Here is a 19,755-nt window from a genome sequence, read left to right as displayed (position 1 = left end):
CTGCTGTCATTGTCAGAGTATTAAGCTACCATTACAGAGATCTCTGCCTTTATATATCATTAATCAATTTAGCCCTTGCATGCATGATAGGCCCTTCCCACCGCCTCCCATCTGTAATTACAAGTATACCTGGAACTCATATTTTTAGAATAGTTTGTACACACACACACACACACACACACACACACACGTGTGTGTATCTTGACTATATATCAGAATGGTCAAACAAATGGCAACTTCAAATCTCAACAAATAAATGCTCTGTCTTATATATTGGCAAAGAAAATGAGAAAATAAAATACAAGCTGAATAGTCAAGACCTTGTTGATGATCCAAGTTCTGTAAACAACCTTGGAATACTCATCTCTAATGATCTAAGTGCTAGAGTCCACTGTAACTACATAGCCAAAAAGGCGTTAAGAGTTGTTAACCTAATCCTACGTAGGTTTTTCTCTGGTAATATCACACTACTAACTAGAGCATACAAAACATTTGCTAGACGAATACTCGAATACAGCTCATCAGTCTGGAACCCACATTATGTATCTGATATTAGTACAGTTGAGGAAGTCCAGAAATATTTCACAAGAAGAGTTCTCCACTCCTCTATTCATTGTAGAATACCTTATGCCACCAGACTTGAAATTCTAGACCTAGAAAACCTTGAATTACACCGTCTTTGGTCTGATCTAAGTATGGTATATAAAATCATACATTGCAATGACTTACCTGTCAATGAATACTTCAGCTTCAACCATAACAACACAACAGCACACAATAGATACAAACTCTAGGTTAACTGCACTAAACTTGATTGCAGGAAATACAACTTCAGCAACAGAGTGGTCAATGTCTGGAATACTCTACCTGACTCTGTGGTTTCTTCCCCAAACCCCAAAAACTTTAACCCTAGACTGTCTACTGTTGACCTCACCACTTTCCTAAGAGGTCTGTAGGGGGCGTGCATAAGTGCACCAACGTGCCTACCGTCCCTGCCCTATTGTTTCTTTTATTTTTCTTATATATACCCATTTCATGTATTCATAACTATGTATATACTTATACCTACCATCTTGTAAGCGACAAATAAAAATAAATAAAAATAAAATAAATATGTATATGTATATATACAAACACACTATAAACATATATACATACATACACACATGTATATGTGTGTGTTTGTATGTGTGTGTATATACACACACACATATATTATAGATAGATAGGTAGATATATAGATATAGATAGATATAAATATACATATACATATATGAAGTGGAATAATTTTGCCACAAAAAGCCTTCCTCTCTCTCGAGCATGCATTTTATGCTATACAAGCTTCACAGATGCCCACAAATATATTTTCTGCAAAAAAAAAAAAGGTTTTCCCAACTTCGGGGGAACAGAAAGAAGCAACAGCAGCAGTGAAAATCCATAACAGTCACATGTAGCAAAGCCAACACTTATCTCTCTACTTCCATAAGAAAAACAAGTTAAGCAAGTTAAATAGTGATATGTGTGATTTTTTAAAAAAACACACACACACACAAATATCTAGTAAATACCATGAATCTGAAATCTGGGTTTAATAGCAAAAGATAAGATCTTCTTTGAACCCATGTCTTCATTTGCCCAGCTTGACATTCCTGGGTCTGGGAAAAGTGTTATGAACAACCCAGCTGGATTCCCTTATTACTATTAATAAAGTTTATCTTGGCCTTGGGGTGTTACCCATGTCTGCTTGCATTGGCAGAGGGGCCAGCAGTCTGCAGGGTTCTTTCATTTCCCAAAAATTTTTTCTCTCTTTCTATCCCCTGAAGACAGATTAAGAACAATCAAAATGGCATTAAAAAAAAAAATCAAGGGCTAGCGACAATTATTTTTCCAAGAATATGTCATTCAAAGTAAATGTCTATGAAGATTTTCAGTCATCCAGGTCTTTGAAAGTAATTGGTTTGTTTTTTTTTCAAAAGCAATGCTGAGTATGTAAAATACTCAGGAAATTTTATCTAAATCACCTTAATTGGATGTGAGTTATTTGCTAATATTTTTATTTTATAAGGAGGGACTGAAACCAAAATAAAAACCAAATTGATCATGTTTCCCAAATTACCAATAAAGTTCAGGACATACCTATATTTCCATCCTGAGGTTCTCTAAAAACAATTATATACATAATTATATCGTGCGATTACAAAATCGTGTCTGGGAGAAGGGAAATTGAAAGACCTTTTCTGGCTGCTGGGAAACACTTATTCAATCTGAATGCACCCCTATAATTCTCTTAATTTTAACTTGTATTTTATTTCTGAATTCAAAGAGTTTCCTTGCTTCACTTCCAAATATAGTGGCTTCTACAGACAGATAACAGATAAACAGAGTTGGAAGGCCCAAGCAGGAGAACCTACACCATTTCTGACAAATAGCAGTCCAATCTTTTCTTGAAGGTCTCAAGTGAAGGTCCCACAACTTCCGAGGGCAAGCTGTTCCATTGGTTGATTGTTCTCACTGTCAGAAAGTTTCTCCTTATTTCCAGGTTAAATCTCTCCTTGTTCAGTTTCCATCCATTATTCCTTGTCTGGCCTACAGGTGCTTTAGAAAACAACTTGACCCCTTTCTCTCTGTGGCAGCCTCTCAAATATTGGAAGACTGCGATCATGTCTCCCCTGGTCCTTCTCTTCACTAGATTAACCATGCCCAGTTCCTGCAACCATTCTTCATATGTTTTAGTCTCCAGTCCCCTAATCATCCTGGTTGAATACAGAATCTTATTCTAAGACATGGAAACCATAGGCATATATGTCCCAATGACGCTGCAGACTGGACAAAGTGGTGGGCAAAATGCAAAACTGCAGACCCTGTGATATGAAAGGAACAATGTTAAGTACAAGTTAAGCAATGTTAAGCAAGTTAAGTACAATGAAACAGATTTAGGGGACGGCAAGGAGGATACCGAAAAGCATCAAAAACTTAGACTTATGAAGAGAGATTGCAGGAATGTGAAGCGTTTTGCCTTGAGAAAACTAGACAAAAGACCTGATGACATTCTCCAAGAATTTGAAAGGAAAGAGAGAGTCACAGATTAATCAGCATCATAGAAAATAGGGCATGGAATAATAGATCTGTGTTACTGCAAACATCCATCTCGAATACTTTAATTGGGATTCCTATGCAGTGCAGAATTGGACTTGAACTCTAAATGTCCCTATTCAATTTTTTTGATCGGCATTTATGGTTTATTCTCAGGGCATCATTCTGCAAAGAGGAATTATGCTAAGCAGATTCAGATCCCGATGAACTCAGTGCTCACAGAGATATTATGCATGGCAATCTCACCTTTTTAAGGGAAGCCATTCACCTCTCTTGCTTATTCCCAAAAGATGTAAAATAGTCTTATTTATTTGAACATTTTATTTAGTAAACAGCTGTTTTTAAACAGCAAAATATGGTAAAAATAAAGGCCTAGCAGTTGCATTTCTTTATTATACAAAAATGCAAAGCAGCAACATTTATTTATTTATTTATTTGTTTGTTTGTTTGTTTGTTGTGGAGCGGCGGAATAACTGAGGCGAACGCGGAGCAAACTTCAGCTTTTTACTTTATTGGAACAATAATAGGTTGCCGCGGCTGCCACGCTAACAAGGCAGCCAGCTGGCGGGCAACAGCTGATGCCATTTGACAGCTCCCTTTTTTTTTTTTTTTTTTTTAAAACAAGTTTTATTAAAAGTTTCAACAACAAACAAATCATTACATATTAAATCTTTCCCTGTCTTTCTACAATAATTTCCCCAATATTCTCATAAAACACAAACAAACACAAACAAACATAAAAATCTTTTAGTAAAGTACCTTGGCCCCAGTAACCTCTCTTTGCATGGGCTAAAATAATAGCGCATATCACTCTTCACAATTCTATCTTATTTAATCCATCTTAATTAAATCATTAAATTTGTATCTTTTGCCCATTCATTATCCCTCTATCTCTTCTTATAATAAAAAGAATTTCTCCTGAAATCACTAATCAGAGTATGATGCCTTTCTATCCTCCCCTAAGTTAGTAAAATTAAAATTCAACATAACAAATACCCAATTTGGTTCTGCTTGGTACATTCTATCCACCAAAAATGTTTAAATACATTGTATCCTCCTTTCCTTCGATATTTTATTACATTTCAAAAATCAATCATTATTAAATCAATCATTATTAAAAACTTCAACATTTCAATTTTAAACTTCAACATTTTAATTTCTTATTAAATCTTAAACCATTCTAATTTACTATTTCAAATATAAATGTTACAATACCATCTTCTGTACCTTAGCAGAATCTTTCTTACAGAAATTTATATTTCATCCTTTATCTCTAAAAAAATCCCTCTTCTCCCATCCAATTTTAAAGCTTTGAGGCTTTTCTCCGCCTTTCCCCTTTCTTTCTTCCCCCACCAAATCTTCCTACCCCCTTCTTCTTCTAACCTCTGCCTTGCTGGGATCCCTTCTCTGTTGTGTTCCCTTTTTCTCTTGTTTGTTATCATTATATTTATTTTGCATCATATTTTTCTCTTTCTCAAATGTTTTTTAAATCTTAAGTCCTTCATTTTCCTTGCTCTCTTCCTTCCTTCTTCCTTAGATAAGTTTTGGGATTCAATGAAGATGGCGTCTTCGTCTCTTCCTTGTTGTTCTTCTTCCGTTTCCATCTGTTCCATTGTCTGTTGGTAATTGACCAGCGCCATTTCTAGAAATAGAAAAGCTTTTTCCATGCCATCTTTGCAGGCTGCTTTTGTTTGCTCATATTCATCCCTCAGGTCTTCAAAAAGGAAAGCCATTATAAATAAATCTTTTCTTTTCTTTATTCCTCTTCCTTCTTACACCAACCAAATATTCCGAGAGAAAGGCAAAACAATCCCAAAATCCACAATCCTCAATAAATCCAAGCAAGCCAAAATTCCCCTTCCTCTTCCAGGGGTGGTATCAAACAAATAAAAAAAAAGAGTCCAAATCTATATTTTAAAGCCTTATTGAGATTATATTTCTGTCCTCAAGTCTTCAAGGCATCTCCTCCAACAAGATCCAAATTTATATATTTTCTTTATCCTCTCCCTTCCGGCTTAATTCCGTCGGGAGGGAGAGTAAACTTTCCCTTCAGCACCTCAAAATAGCCGCTTTTTTTTTTCTCTTGTGGAAAAAATCATCAAAAACCATCTTTTCCAGGAATTAAATTAGATAAATCTCAAAGCCCTGGGTCAACCAAGAAGAACTTTCACTTTCAATAACTTTCTCTTCTTCCTCCTGCGCATACTTGCCCGGCTGTCAACTTCTTTGTGGCGGCCATTACGGACCGCCGCTGCACCGTCCTGGTAAAGGGGTTCTGCCGGCCAGGGAGGGGGTCTGCAACACCCCAAACCCTTCCTCCGGATCCCCTTACCTTCAGCTACCCCTGCAGGGCAGCCTTGCTCCGCACCCGTCCGGGTCGGAGCCCCAAAACGGCTAGCGCGGCAGGGATCGCGCAGCTTCGCGAATCCCTACCGCCGCGAAGCCGACAAACCGGAAATCCGACAGCTCCCTTTTATAGTCATCTGTCAACGGCATCAGCCAATAGGAATGGCCCGTGTTCCTGCTGGAAACATGGACTTGAGTGGAGACTTCAGCTCAGTCTTTTCCGAACGCAACACTCCTTTTCCCAGAATGGAGCATGCATAGTTCTTTAGGTAACTCGGGCACTTGCACAGGTGGCCAGATCTTCTAGGCTCCGACGGAGCTGCTGCTGGATGGAACTCCTCTGCTTGTCGGGCAGTTTCTGGTGATGACGAAGCTGGCATCTCAGCTTCAGGCGGCTCTGGGTGAGGGACTGATGACTGCTCAGGTAGGCTTGCGTCACTGTCGGGTTCGCGAGGAGTTTCTTCAGGCGCTGGTGGTTTCTCTGCAGCAGGAACATCCTGAGGGCCATCTGTAGACGAACTCCAATGCCTTCTAAGTTGGTGGTGCCAAATGCGACTATCTTGCAATTGGACCCTGTAAGACTTAGGACCGGTTACTGCCACAATCCGCCCAGGCATCCACAAAGGATGCCCCGCATAGTTCCTGGCATAGACCTGGTCACTCTCAGCAAACTTCCTTGTCTGGCTATTTGATCTTGGGGTATGACTGGGGCGTAATATGGATGAGGTCTGTCTAAAGTAGTCCTCAGTCGTCTACCCATGAGAAGTTCAGCCGGAGACCTATTTGTGGTGGCACAGGGAGTCGTGTGCTGGGTTAGAAGATACTTAGTGAGCCTAGAATGCCAATCTATGGGCCCAAGCCTTTCCAGGACCTCCTTAGCAGATCTGATTGCCCTTTCAGCCAGACCATTACTGGAAGGGTGGAAAGGAGCTGTAAGTGCGTGCCTGATTCCCAGGTTAGCTAGGAAGACCTCAAATTCACAGGAAGTAAACTGGGGGCCGTTATCAGACACAATAGTGTCAGGGAGGCCATGGGTAGCAAATATCCTCGATAGATCCTTAGTGATAGCTTCTGAAGTTGTGGTGGTCATCAAGGTCAGCTCTACCCATTTAGAAAAAGAATCAACCATCACCAAGAATGTACGTCCATGAAAAGGGCCAGCCAGATCAATATGCACCCGGGACCAAGGGGTCCCTGAATCTTCTCACATGCCTGGAGTGGATGTTGGTGGAGCAGGTCTGGTGGCTTGGCATGGCTGACAAGCATTCACCCAGCTCGTAATCTGAGCATCCATGCCCGGCCACCATACATAACTGCAAGCTAGGGCCTTCATCTTGACAATGCCAGGATGCCCTTCATGCAGGACTTTTAAAACTGAGGTCTGCAACTTGGAAGGGATAATTATCCTAGTTCCCCAAAGTAAACAGCCTTGCAAAGAAGACAATTCTTGCTGGCGAGTTTTGAAGGGTACGAATTCAGGGGAATAAGGAACTGCAGGCCACCCCCTTCCCACCCAGTCAAGGACTTGGGCGATTACCTTGTCCCTGGCAGAGTGGGTAGCAATATCAAAGGCAGTGATGGGAAGCTTGAGATCGTTGATCAGGAACACAGCATTAGTTGGTGCAGGATCATCAACTGGAACAGTCAGGGGGCAGCGGCTAAGGGCATCACTGTGGCTGAGACTCTTGCCAGCTCGATGAACCAGTGTATAGGAATAGGCAGCCAGAAATAAAGTCCACCTGGTCATTCTTGGAGACAAAATCTGAGGAGTTTGTCTATCACCTGACAGAAGACCTAACAGAGGCTTATGATCCGTAACTAACTTGAAATGGTGTCCATATAGAAACTCATGGAATTTTTTGACAGAAGCAACTGCAGCCAAAGCCTCCTTGTCAATTTTACTGTAGTTGTGCTCAGCTGGGGAAAAAGTTCTGGAGAAAAGGCAATGGGTGCCTCAGAACCATTAGGCAGTCTGTGACTTAAAACGGCTCCTATGCCAAAAGGTGATGCATCTGCTACTAAGACTAAAGGTAAATTTTCGTTAAATTGAATCAGAACAGCATCAGATGTAAGCAATGATTTGACTGCATGGAAAGCATGGGCTTCCTTAGGTCCCCAATGCCACGAAGATTGCTTATCCAAAGTTTATGCAGAGGTTCTGCAATGGAAGCCTTATGTGGCAAAAATGAAGCGTAGAAGTTAAGAAGTCCTAAAAAAGCCTGGAGTTCGGTTTTGTTAGTTGGTGTGGGTGCCTCGTGAATAGCCCTTACTTTGGATTCGATTGGGTGAATACCAGAGGCATCAATTCTGTATCCCAAAAATTCGATGTGTGGGGTAGCAATAGTGCATTTCTCTTTTTTTAACTTAAGACCATACTTTCTGAAACAATCGAGGACTCCTTGGACTCTTTGCAGTAACTGAGGCTTGTCAGGGGCAGATATTAAAATGTCATCGAAATAAGTTATTACGCCAGGTAATCCTTGAAGTAGTCTTTCCATTAATGATTGGAAATTCCTGTGGCCACACTTATGCCAAATTGGAGGTGCCTACATTTAAAAGCGCCCCTGTGCGTTACAATAGTTTGTAGTTCAGCGGCTGTGTCATCAACAGGGAACTGTTGATAGGCCTGTGACATGTCTAGTTTCACGAAAATGGTTCCTGGCTCAAAAGAATGCAGTAGGTGCTGGATAATTGGGACTGGATAAGTGCTGATTTGTAAATATTTATTCAAAGAGCTCTTGTAATCCGCGCAGATTCTTAAGCTACCATCTTTCTTCAGGGGTGTCACTATTGGGGTTTCCCATTTTGCAAAGTCCACAGGCTCTAATATATCCTGTTTAATTAATTTGTCTAGCTCCATGTCAAGTTTGGGGCGGATTGCAAAAGATACCCTTCGAGGCTTTAAACAGATTGGGACTGCCAGAGGGTCCAAGTTGAAAGATATTGGGGTTCCCGAGTAACAGACCAGGCCCTTGCTGAACACATCAGCATAGTCATTAAACAAGGCGTCCACCTCAGCATTTGCAATAGAGTGGATTCCGCTTATATGGAGGCCAACTGCAGGGAACCAGTCTAACCCCAACAGGCTTGGGAGGGCACCATCCACTAGCACTAAAGGCAAGTGACCTTTAAAATTTTGAAATTGAATAAAAAACTTGCCTTTTCTGATGACTGGGATGGTTCTGCCTTGGTAGTCACGTAGGGTTAAGTTGCAGCCTTGAAGCCTCTTCTTAGCCATTCTGGGAAGCAGTCATTTCAAGGTGCTCCATGGGATGATGGACAGTGCTGAGCCAGTGTTTACCTCCATCCTGCAAGGTTTCCCTTCTACAGAAACAAAAACACTGATTTTGTTAGAGCCTTTGTTAGTCAGCTTGGCTTGATAGCAGGTGAAACAATCTTCAGTTTGTTTTTGGAAATGCTGAGTTGTCTGAGGCTTTTGGGCAAATGTCTTTCCTGCTTGACAGATCCTGGCTAAATGACCCTTTCTCTGGCATTTTAGACAAATGGCATTCCTGAACTTGCAGGATGCCCTGAGGTGGTTTCCCCCACAGCTTAGACAGATGGGCTGAGACCATGGAGGTTGATTGGGGATTGACCTGTTCTTCCTTTGACTGGTTTTTTGCTGCCTGAGGCGATTTACATCACTAGCCTCTTCATAGCCTTCTTCTGTGGTGGCTTCATCGTAATGGATGGCTGAGCTGCTCTGGCTAATTGGATTTCCCTGAATATCTTCTGCTGAAAGTCCTGACAGTTCAGCATCTTGAGATTCTTCAATTCTTAATTTAACGGTTAAATCCCCTTTAGCCAATAGATGCCTTTGTAGCCTTAAATCCCTGACTCCACAACCTAGTTGGTCTAATGACATGTCCTCCAGATAGTCTTTAAACCCACAGTGCAAGGCAGCTGTTCATAGGGCAGCCATGTACCCACTAATAGTCTCTCCCTCAGCCTGAATCCGTCTTCTAAATGCATGACGCCTGGCAATTCGGGATGGCTTAGGGAAATAGTGGTTAGAAAGAATTTCCTGCAATTCTTCCCATGGAACAGTCTTAATTGAACGCGGAGCCAACAATGCCGTAGCAGTGTCAACACTGTGGCTCCGCAAAAACTTAAAAAGTAGGACTTTTTCCTATGGTGAGAAATGTCAGCGAGGTCTATGGCATCTAGGAAACAATCAAATCGGTTTCTGTAGGACTCCCATGTTTCTGCTGTCGGTCTAAAAGATGGGAATGCAGGGTTTGAAGTCATCTCGACTCAGCAGTGCCGGATCTTCTGAGGAAAGTTGAAATTCGCGCTCGTGAATAGTGACAGTAAGCTCTTGAAGTAACATATAGCTCGGTAGTGGCTTCAGCTCCTTTTGTAGTGACTTCGCTCAGCGATTCTTTGCTCGGTTGCCTCTTATATGGATCCCGCCTTCGTCACCAGTGTTGTGGAGCGGCGGAATAACTGAGGTGAACATGGAGCAAATTTCAGCTTTTTACTTTATTGGAACAATAAAGGGTTGCCGCGGCTGCCGCACTAACAAGGAAGCCAGCTGGCGGGCAACAGCTGATGCCTTTTGACAGCTCCCTTTTATAGGCAGCCGTCAATGGCATCAGCCAATAGGAACGGTCCGTGTTCCCACTGGAAACACGGACCGGAGTGGAGACTTCAGGTCAGTCTTTTCCGAACGCAACATTATTTATTGGAATTTGTCAAACAAAAACAAAGAACAAGAGAATAAAAATAAAATGACAGGGACGGATGGCATGTTAGTGTGCTTACACACGCCCCCTTAAGCAGGGTAGGATTCAAAAATCCCAGCAACTGGTTCGCTGCCCAGTTGCTGGGTGGGCGTGGACATGGTGGGTGTGGCCTCCTGGAACTTCTGGGAGGGCCTTTTTTTACCTTCCCAAGGGTCCAGAGGCTTCCCTTGGGCCTCTGGGAGGGCGAAAGTGGCCTACCTCGGGCTCTGGAGACCTTCCGGAAGCTGGAAATAGGCCTGTTTCACGACTTCCACTACTTCCAAGAGGACTGTTTTTTGTCTTCCCAAGGATCCGGAGGCTTCCCTCAGCCCTCTGGGAGGGCGAAAACGGCCTCTCCTGGGCTCTGGAGTCCCTCCAGAAGCTGGAAACAGGCCCATTTCCAGACTTCCAGAAGGCCTATTTTTCCCCCTCCCAGAGCCTCCTCCCATTGAAAATGGGCCGCATGGAGACTCCTGGGAGGGCAGGGGAGGGATGGTTGGGACCAGCCGGTCGGTTTAAATTTAACATCCAGTTCATCCGAACCAGTCCGAACCCATAGAATTCCACCCCTGCACTTAAGTATGAAGTAAGGTCCATGGAAGTCAGTTTGTGACTGAAACTGTGAAAATTTGTAGCTGAGACAACTGAATTAGATAGGGCATTCCAGACTTTGACACTTTATTACAGAAATCTTATTTTTACAGTCAAGTTTAGAATGATTTACACTGAGTTTAAAGCAGTTGTTCGCATGCATATTATTGCGATTAAAACAGAAAAAGTCATTTACAGGTAAAACATTACTGCGTATAATTTTGTATCTAATACCTAGGTCTGACTGCAAGCAACACAGTTCTAAGTTATCCAAACCGAGAATTTCATATTAGATATGAATATCTAAACATATTAGATCTCCAATGATCTGTAGGAACAGCTGTCAAGCAAATTGAATGATACTGGATTCAATGGACCACATGGTTGGTAGCAGTAATTTTGTGGAATCCTATGCCAAGAAAGAACAGCTGTGCAATTTTTCTCCCTTGCTCTTGATGGTAAACAGTGAGCAGGCATGCAAAAATATGTTTCTGAACAAAATTATTTCAGTAAGGGGGGAAAAAAAGATCAACCCAAAATGATTACAGAGTTGATTAGTTCCTCTAATGAGGAAAGGATATAGATTTTAGTTTTTTAGTTTAAAAAATAAGGAAGAACAATACATAACAGAATAACATAACAGAATAACATAACAGAATAACATAACAGAATAACAGAGTTGGAAGGGATTTTGAGGGGTCTTCTAGTCCAACCCCTTGTTTAGGCAAGAAGCCTAGCCTATACCATTTCAGACAAATGGTTGTCCAATCTCTTCTTAAAAACTTTCAATGTTGGAGCATTCATGACTTCTGGATGCAAGTTATTCCACTTATTAATTGTTCTAACTGTCAGGAAATTTCTCCTTAGTTCTACATTGCTTCTCTCCTTGATGGGTTTCCATTCATTGCTTCTTGTCCTGTCTTCAGGTGCTTTGGAGAATACGTTGACCACCTCTTCTTTATGGCAGCCACTAAGATATTGGAACACTACTATCATGTCTCTCCTAGTTCTTCTTTTCATTAGGCTAGACATACCAGTTTCTGCAACCGTTAAACCATATGTTTTAGCCTCCAGTCCCCTAATCATCTTTGTTGCTATTCAATAACACTATAAAAGATAATACTATAACAGGCAAAATGTTATTTGCACAGATGTGTGCAAATTGATGCAAGATGTGAAGTACAGTAAGTGAGTAGGATATTTTTTTTCTTTTTCTTGTAATGCTAGAATCAAGAGGTCATCCAAAGAGGCAATTGGAAATGCTAATTCATATAGCTCATAAGCTTGAACTCTGAAAGATTATACAAACTCACAGAGGAAGAGGAGGAAGAATACACAATCAAATGCTACTTATCATGATGATTGAGTTATTTCCATGCTTCAGTATATTAATTGCCGGGGAGAAACGGTAGGAGAGAAGCTTGCCCCCACCTCCCAAACTTGCCTAGAATCTCCTCACAGTCATCTGGTTGGCTAGATGGGAAACAGAATAGTTGATTAGGTGCACCTTTGGCCTAAACCAACTGTAGGATTCCTTTTAAGTTCTCATTTTTTTTCAGTGGGGGCACTCATAGCATTCTTGAGCCAACAAATACTTGGCTCAAGAATGCTGCAGTTTTCATTTTAGAAAATGCTTCCACCTCAAGAAGTTTCAACAAAATTGAAATGTGTTAAATCCAGCATCTGCAAGTCCAGCTCTGATCACAAACAAAACTCCTTCGCTGGCTTTATCTTCCAAGAGATTGTGCTGATAAGAAGTTGAATTTCAAGGGCTGGTTTTCTTTTTAAACATGTGGTTTGATTTGGCACGTATCCACACATATATAGGTTTAGCTGTTTTTGTGTACCTAAATAGCTGCAATGGGGACCGATCAGGAAATTTTTATGTAGGGAATTCAGACTTACATCCTGGGAACCGAGCCAAGCCAGATGGTCTTTCTTTTCCCTAGCTTAGGAGTTCACCGCTAACATGCCATCTTAAAAATCTTTAAAACATCCTCTCAAACTGTTTTCCTTCTGCCCATTTGTTCATTCTTCCATCCCCCAGATTTGTCAGTTTGCAGTGCCCAGATTGCATTTTATGGGATTCCAGATGCTGTAAGCAAAAGGGGACTAAGGACGCTGTGCTGCCCATCACGTTAATGAAGGACTTAAAAGATAGAGGAGGGGGTTAGGGAGATGATCAATCTTACCTTTTCTTCTCCTTCTGCTGTTTTAAAGTGCTACACGAGAGCCATGATTTAGCTTAAAAGAGTAGGACTTGAAGCCTCCAAGTAAATCAGAGGCTACAACTTTGCCCAGCCTGTATGTGTGGTGTTTTTTTTAGAAGCTTCTGACAGGTTGATGTTGGAAGCAGAAAGCTGAGCTGGGTGAAGCCATTTTGGTCTGATCCAGAAAGATGTTTCTTACATTTTTATAGGATTTGGCCTTCAACACCACTAAAATGTCTAAAGTGTTTTTTGTGGCCCATGCCACCCACTTGGCTCAGGAAAAAGAAAGAAAAAAACCCAAAATATGCATTTAATTATGCGGTTAAAAGGGAATTGCTTGGCTCATATCAAAAGAAAATTGACTCTGATCTTATGTTTTTGCACAAGTCACCTATCAAGTTGCTTGCTGGCAATCACCAATGGACAGAGGAGAGGGGGAAGCAAGGGGGAGTGATCCCCTCCAAGAAAGATGTGAAAGCCATGAACTTAACCATAGCAACGAAATGCCAATTACTTAAATAAAAAGCACCAAACCCTTGATTGCCAGTCAGAAACTTAAAGAAATGTTGCCTGTTTTCCCATTTGGTCTAGTGGTTAAGGCACCGGGCTAGAATGTGGCCGATTGTGAGTTCAAGTTCCATCTTAGCAATGAAAGCCAGTTAGCTGATCTTGGGCCAGTCACTCTCTCTCTCAGCCCAACTCACCTCACGACGAGTTGTTGTTGTGAGGAAAATAGAAAGAAGAAGGAGTGTTGGATATGTTCACCACTTTGTGAGTTATTTATAAAAAATAATAAAGGGAGGATACAGATACTTAAATAAATATTCTCCTAGTTTTGTCTCCGATGTTTTGTATCATGGCATCCAAAACATGGACACTTGGCTAGGCTAGATTAAGATGAAGTCTAACCAGTAAGGAGGAAAGACTTCTGAAATGGTGGGGGATTCATATGAAATTTCAGCAGGAATGGTAGAGAAGCTGTAACTTCTGTGTCATACATCATTATTTACACAATACATCAAACTCCTTTCCAATAACATATCAGAAAAAAAACCTGACATTTAATCCATAAGTAGCTAAAGGACAAATTCTTCTAGCAGTTCAGATGTGAAACAGCTGAGCTTCAGGAAGATATTTTTATTCTGAATCTATATTCTAGCTGTAAGAGATTTGTAAAAATGCACTTCCTGTATACATATTTCTATGCAGTATGAGATAAGAAGCAACAATCACTTGTAAACAGAGCTAGCCCATCATCCCCAGTTCTCTGTAGATTAAGGTCATGACATTGGGATATGCTTGCGGTACGTGAACATTTTTGTCTGGTATTTAATATTTAGCTTCCAATAAATTAGTAAACTATGTTGTTCGTAATTTCTATCATGTAATCAAATGTAATATTTTCGGACAGATCATGCTAATTTAATTAATCAAAACTCTCACAAGATTACAACCAGGAATTCAATTCGCTGCCAGATTTGAACAGCAAATTCCAATAGCTACAGAAATAATAAAAGGAGAACTGCAGGCATAGTTTTTATCTGAATCAGAAATCAACAGCTTTCTTCACCTAAGCAGGACTGTCAAGCTTGCGTCATCACAGCGGTGTCACATGACCTATCAGGTCTTCTTTTCCCTTTGCTAAACCAGGCGTGGGCGTGGCCAGTGTGTGACGCATCCAGCCCGCGAGCCGGGAGTTTGACACCCCTGACCTAGAGTTTTGCAGGGAAGACCGATTATGAAATTTGAACAAACACTTCTTTGGGTGGATTTTAGTGATTTTGTATCCAATTTTGTTATCAGAACATCAACAAACAGCAAATACAATACCTGTCATTCCCCGGAGGCCAGGTAGCCCACGCTGGCCAGTATCTCCTTTGTCCCCTTTTGGCCCTCGTTGTCCTCTTTCACCAGGATACCCTACATTCAAGATTAAAAAAAACAAGCAGGACAAGTCTCAGACATTTGTAGAGTTTGCTTTAAAAAAGAAAAGCATGCATTATACTTTACAAACAATAATAAAAATTAGCAGCCTAGCCTGCATGCCATGTGTCTCTCCTAACTGTGGAACTACTAACTGCACTAAATAGGCTTGGTTAGTAATTACAGTTGGAGGTGGGAAATACTTCCAATGTAATCTACTGAATCCCCTGCATGGAGACCCAAACTCATTGGTAGCCTCACACTGCAATGAACAAGGACACACGTTTCATTTTGCAGCTACTAAGATTGTTGGATAAGCAGGCACAAAAACAGCCAAGAGTGTGATTGAAGCCTGGGAGATAGGCCTCTTGTCAGTCAACAGGAGTACTGATTTACTACCAGCCTATCAGGTACTTAGAAGGTGAGGTCTGGGCAGCACAAGCAAACCACAGGTGGGTCATATTTATCTTGAGGTTGGTTATATACATATATGTGTGTGTGTGTGTGTGTGTGTGTGTGTGTGTGTGTGTGTGTGTGTGTGTGTTTTCTGAGGTTTTCATGGGTATTTGTATGTGGATCTTTGGTTATTTGGGTTTTCTCCCGCGTAAAATTGGAAGTATCTAGGTGACGTTCATCATCTTCAGGCTTGTGTCTTTGGCTTTGTGCTTCTCGGAGTAATGTGAGCTTGCAGCTGCTTCTTCCTTTTAACTGCTAGTGGGGGTGTGACTTGATTGGGTGGGGGCTTGGCTGTGTTCTGATTGGGTGGGGGTGTGTTCTCATTGGTTGGGGGGGTTGGCTGTGTTCTGATTGGTTGGGGGGTTGGCTGTGTTCTGATTGGCTGGGGTGTGTGTTCTGCACAACCAAGCCCCCACCTGAACAGAACACACCCCCAGCCAATCAGAACACAGCCAACTCCCCAACCAATCAGAACATAGCCATTACTACACAGGAGGCTAATGGAAAAGAGATCAAAACACAAACGACCCAGGAGATTACAAAGCAGGACCCAGGATACCACAACAAAAGAACTTGCAAGCCTTTTTTTCCATCCACTGTGTAAAATCTTTTTCCTTTAAAATAGTATTATTTAATGTCCAAGAAGATACCTAAAACATGGTCAGAAGCTTATATTACGCTTATTCCAAAAGAAGGGACTGACCCATTACAAATTAAGAATTATAGACCTATTTCTTTATTGAATGCAGATTATAAAATATTTGCTTCAATTTTGGCAGAAAGGCTTAAAAAATACTTAAATAATTTTATTCATTCTGATCAGAATGGATTTCTACCAAAGAGACAAATTAAAGACAACATGAGAGTAATTTTGGACACTTTGGAATATTATGAGGCACACCCTGAAAAGCAAATGGCTTTGATATTTTTAGATGCTCAAAAGGCATTTGATAACGTGAATTGGAGATTTATGTTATTATTATTGGAACAGATGGGTTTTGCTAGAAAATTTATTCAAGCAATAGAAGCTATATATCATAAGCAAACAGCAAAAGTGATGATAGATGGAGAATTTACAGACACTATCAATATTAAAAAGGCACAAGACAAGGATGTCCACTATCCCCTTTGTTATTTGTATTGACTTTGGAAGTATTAAATAGAAATATTAGAGAGGATACAAATATAAAAGGAATGAAAGTTAAAAAGGAGGAATTTAAATTGCAAGCCTTTTGGACGATTTGGTCTTTATTCTGGAAGACCCTCTAGAGACAGCTTTAAAACTACTGGAAAAGATAGAGACGTATGGTGAGATGGCTGGCTTGAAAATAAATAAAGACAAAACAAAGATTCTGACAAAAAATATGTTATTAAGGCAAAGAGAAGAGTTGGCAGACTTATTGAAAATTCAAGTTACGAATAAAGTTAAATACTTGGGGATAATTTTGACGTCAAGATGTACTACACTGAAAGAGAATAATTATATTAAACTTAAACAGCAGATAGCATCTGACTTGAAAAAATGGGAAAATCTACAATTATCTTTGATAGGTAGAATCTCAACAATTAAAATAAATATTTTACCCAGAATTTTATATTTGTTTCAAACAATACCAATTAGGCTTGGTAAAGACTATTTTGATGAATTAAATAAAATGGTGTTGAAGTATATATGGCAAGGTAAGAAAGCGAGAATAAAACTAAAACTTTTACAGGATGCTAGAATTAGAGGAGGATTTGGCCTTCCTAATTGGGAGTTGTATTATCAAGCTGCAAATTTAATGTGGGTTAAAGAATGGATAACATTAAGAAAGTCTAGATTACTGGCATTGGAAGGACATGATTTATTATTGGGTTGGCATGCTTTTTTATGGTATAAGGGAACTAAATCGCAGGGTTATTTCAGAAGGCACTATATACGGGAATCGTTATGGTTGAATTGGGAGAAAATTAAGAAACAATGTTATTTGAAAATTCCAGTTTGGTTATCAACTATTGAAGCTTTTTCCTATCCCATAATTTATAAGAAGGAACAAACAGTTAGATATGGGGAAATACTGGATGAAAAGGGTGAACTTAAAACGATGCAAAAGCTAGAAGAACAAGATATAAAGATGAATTGGTTTTCATATGCGCAAATACACTCAAGGTATCTTAAAGATTCTAGGATTTTATGATAAATTGACTGATTTAGATGGGATTTTGACAGGTGCTGATGAAAAAGTGATTAAAAAACTATATAGTTATTTGTTGGAAATTAAATTAGAGGAAGAACAAGTCAAAGAAACAATGATTGTTTGGGGGAAGATCTTTGGATATGGGATTGATTTAGAAAAATGGCAAAAATTGTGGTCTCAAAATTATAAAATGACAATGTCAGTAGCATATAAAGAAAATTTGTATAAGATGTTTTACAGGTGGCATTTTCCCCCGACAAGAATAGCAAGAATGTTCAAGAATAAATCTGAAAAGTGTTGGAAATGTCATCAGATCCCTGGCTCATATTACCATATGTGGTGGACTTGTGAGGAGGCCAGGAAATACTGGACTAGAATTCGCATATGGTTGGAAGAAATGACAAAAAAACATATAGATTTGAAACCAGAGATTTTTCTATTGGGAATCTTACCTGATACATTTAATAAAAAACTTAAAGTATTTGATTGTAAATGTGTTAACAGCGGCTAGGATTGTATTTGCTAGAAATTGGAAGAGTGAGAAAATACCATTAGAGGAAGAAATTATTAAGAAAATACTGGAATGTGCTGAAATGAGTAGATTGACATTTGAAATTAGAGAACAAGAAGATAAACAATTCTATGAAGTTTGGGATCTTTTTATCAATGGTTAGATAAAACAATATAATAATAGAATATATATATATATTGGTTTTGATAATATTTTTAGAATATTATATTAAGATAGATTTGGTATGATTTTACGATTTGTTATAAATTAACTAAATTATAGTTATCTCGCTTAAGCATGAATTAGTTAAATTATAGTCAAATGATTGTTTAATAAGGATATTAGGATATATAATTGTTGATTGATAATATGAGTTATTATGTAACATAATTATTATGATGATTATGAAATAGATGCACAAAAAGGAGTGATAAACCAACCGATACACTGTCTGTAAATTTATGAAGAATGACGATGTTCTTATGTTATGTTTTATGTTTTATGTGTTTTTATTTGTTGTTAAAATCAATAAAACTTTTATAAAAAAAAAAAAAAAGAACTTGCAAGCCCATCACACAACCCATTACCCAAGCCGTTAAAACACGAGAGGCGAATGGAAAAAAGATCACTACAAAACAAATGACCCAGGAGATTACAGCACAAGATCCAGGATATCTCCACAACAAAACTCACAAAGCCATCACACAGCCCATTATACCAACATCAACTCCATCAACCAATCAAGAGGCAGCAACACAGCCGACCAGCCCAGCACAACAGCCTGCACCACCAGTATTTATAGAGAGACAGCAGCTCCGATCACACACTGATTGCACTGGTACGAAGCCGAAAGCACCAGCCCTGAGGATGGTGAGTGGGACCTCACCAAAACATCGCCACTCTTAATCTTACATGGGAAAAGACCTGAACACACCTAGACCTACATACCTGTACCCGTGAAAATCTACGAAAACATATATATACTGTATATATATATATATATATATATATTTGTTTTCTTAAGTTTTCGTGGGTATTTATATGTATGGGATTCAGCTTTGTTCAGGTATTTTCCCACCTCATTATAGTTGTGCTTTTAAAGGCTTCGTGTTTGCCCAGCCTGATGATGGCAGATGAGATTCTGCCGAAACATTGCTACAACTTTAAAAGCACAACTGTAATGACGTGGGAAAATAGCCAAACAAAGCTGAATACCATACATATACATATACGTATACGTATACATATACATATACATATACATATACATATACATATACATATACATATACACATACACATACACATACACACACACACACACACACACACACACACACACACACACACACACATATATATATATATATATATATATATATATATATATGTATGTTCTGTCTCACCTGTAGCCACAAGGTGAGAGTCCAAATTTCCAAAGGAAAATACTTAGACAGACAGAAACAGGAACGACAGAGTTAAATTCCTTTGACTGGAGGAATCCTTGACAGTCTTCCAGAAGCTGCCTGCCAAGTCCGATAACAAACAAGACCGTAAATCAAGAAGCGAATGCCGCACGGAGAGAGTTTGTCTAAGATGCTATCATGAATAAACAAGTTGACCCGAACAGGAAGTCAGAGCTAACACGCCTCCTTATATTCCCTGAGGGGCGTCAGTCTCTTTTCTTTTTACGTTGTATGTCACATTTCTGCCTGCGTCTTTGC

The 19,755-nt window shown here is 39.8% G+C and overlaps 1 protein-coding gene across 1 annotated transcript in view; it reads right to left on the bottom strand.

Moving 5' to 3' along the window:
- SCARA5 (scavenger receptor class A member 5) overlaps window positions 1-19,755 on the bottom strand; it is a 133,059-nt gene that overhangs the window by 35,534 nt on the left and 77,770 nt on the right. The window contains exon 6 of the mRNA XM_026671535.2: window positions 14,795-14,884. Within this exon, the coding sequence (XP_026527320.1) occupies window positions 14,795-14,884 (90 nt within the window). The remainder of the gene's footprint in view (window positions 1-14,794; window positions 14,885-19,755) is intronic.

This window comes from Notechis scutatus, chromosome 1 (assembly GCF_049901735.1).
Source record: "Notechis scutatus isolate UNSWTSFEM ecotype Mainland chromosome 1, rNotScu1.2, whole genome shotgun sequence".
NCBI lineage: Eukaryota > Metazoa > Chordata > Lepidosauria > Squamata > Elapidae > Notechis > Notechis scutatus.
The sequence above is the reverse complement of the archived record's forward strand: the minus strand, read 5'-3'. Positions and strand labels throughout refer to the sequence as shown.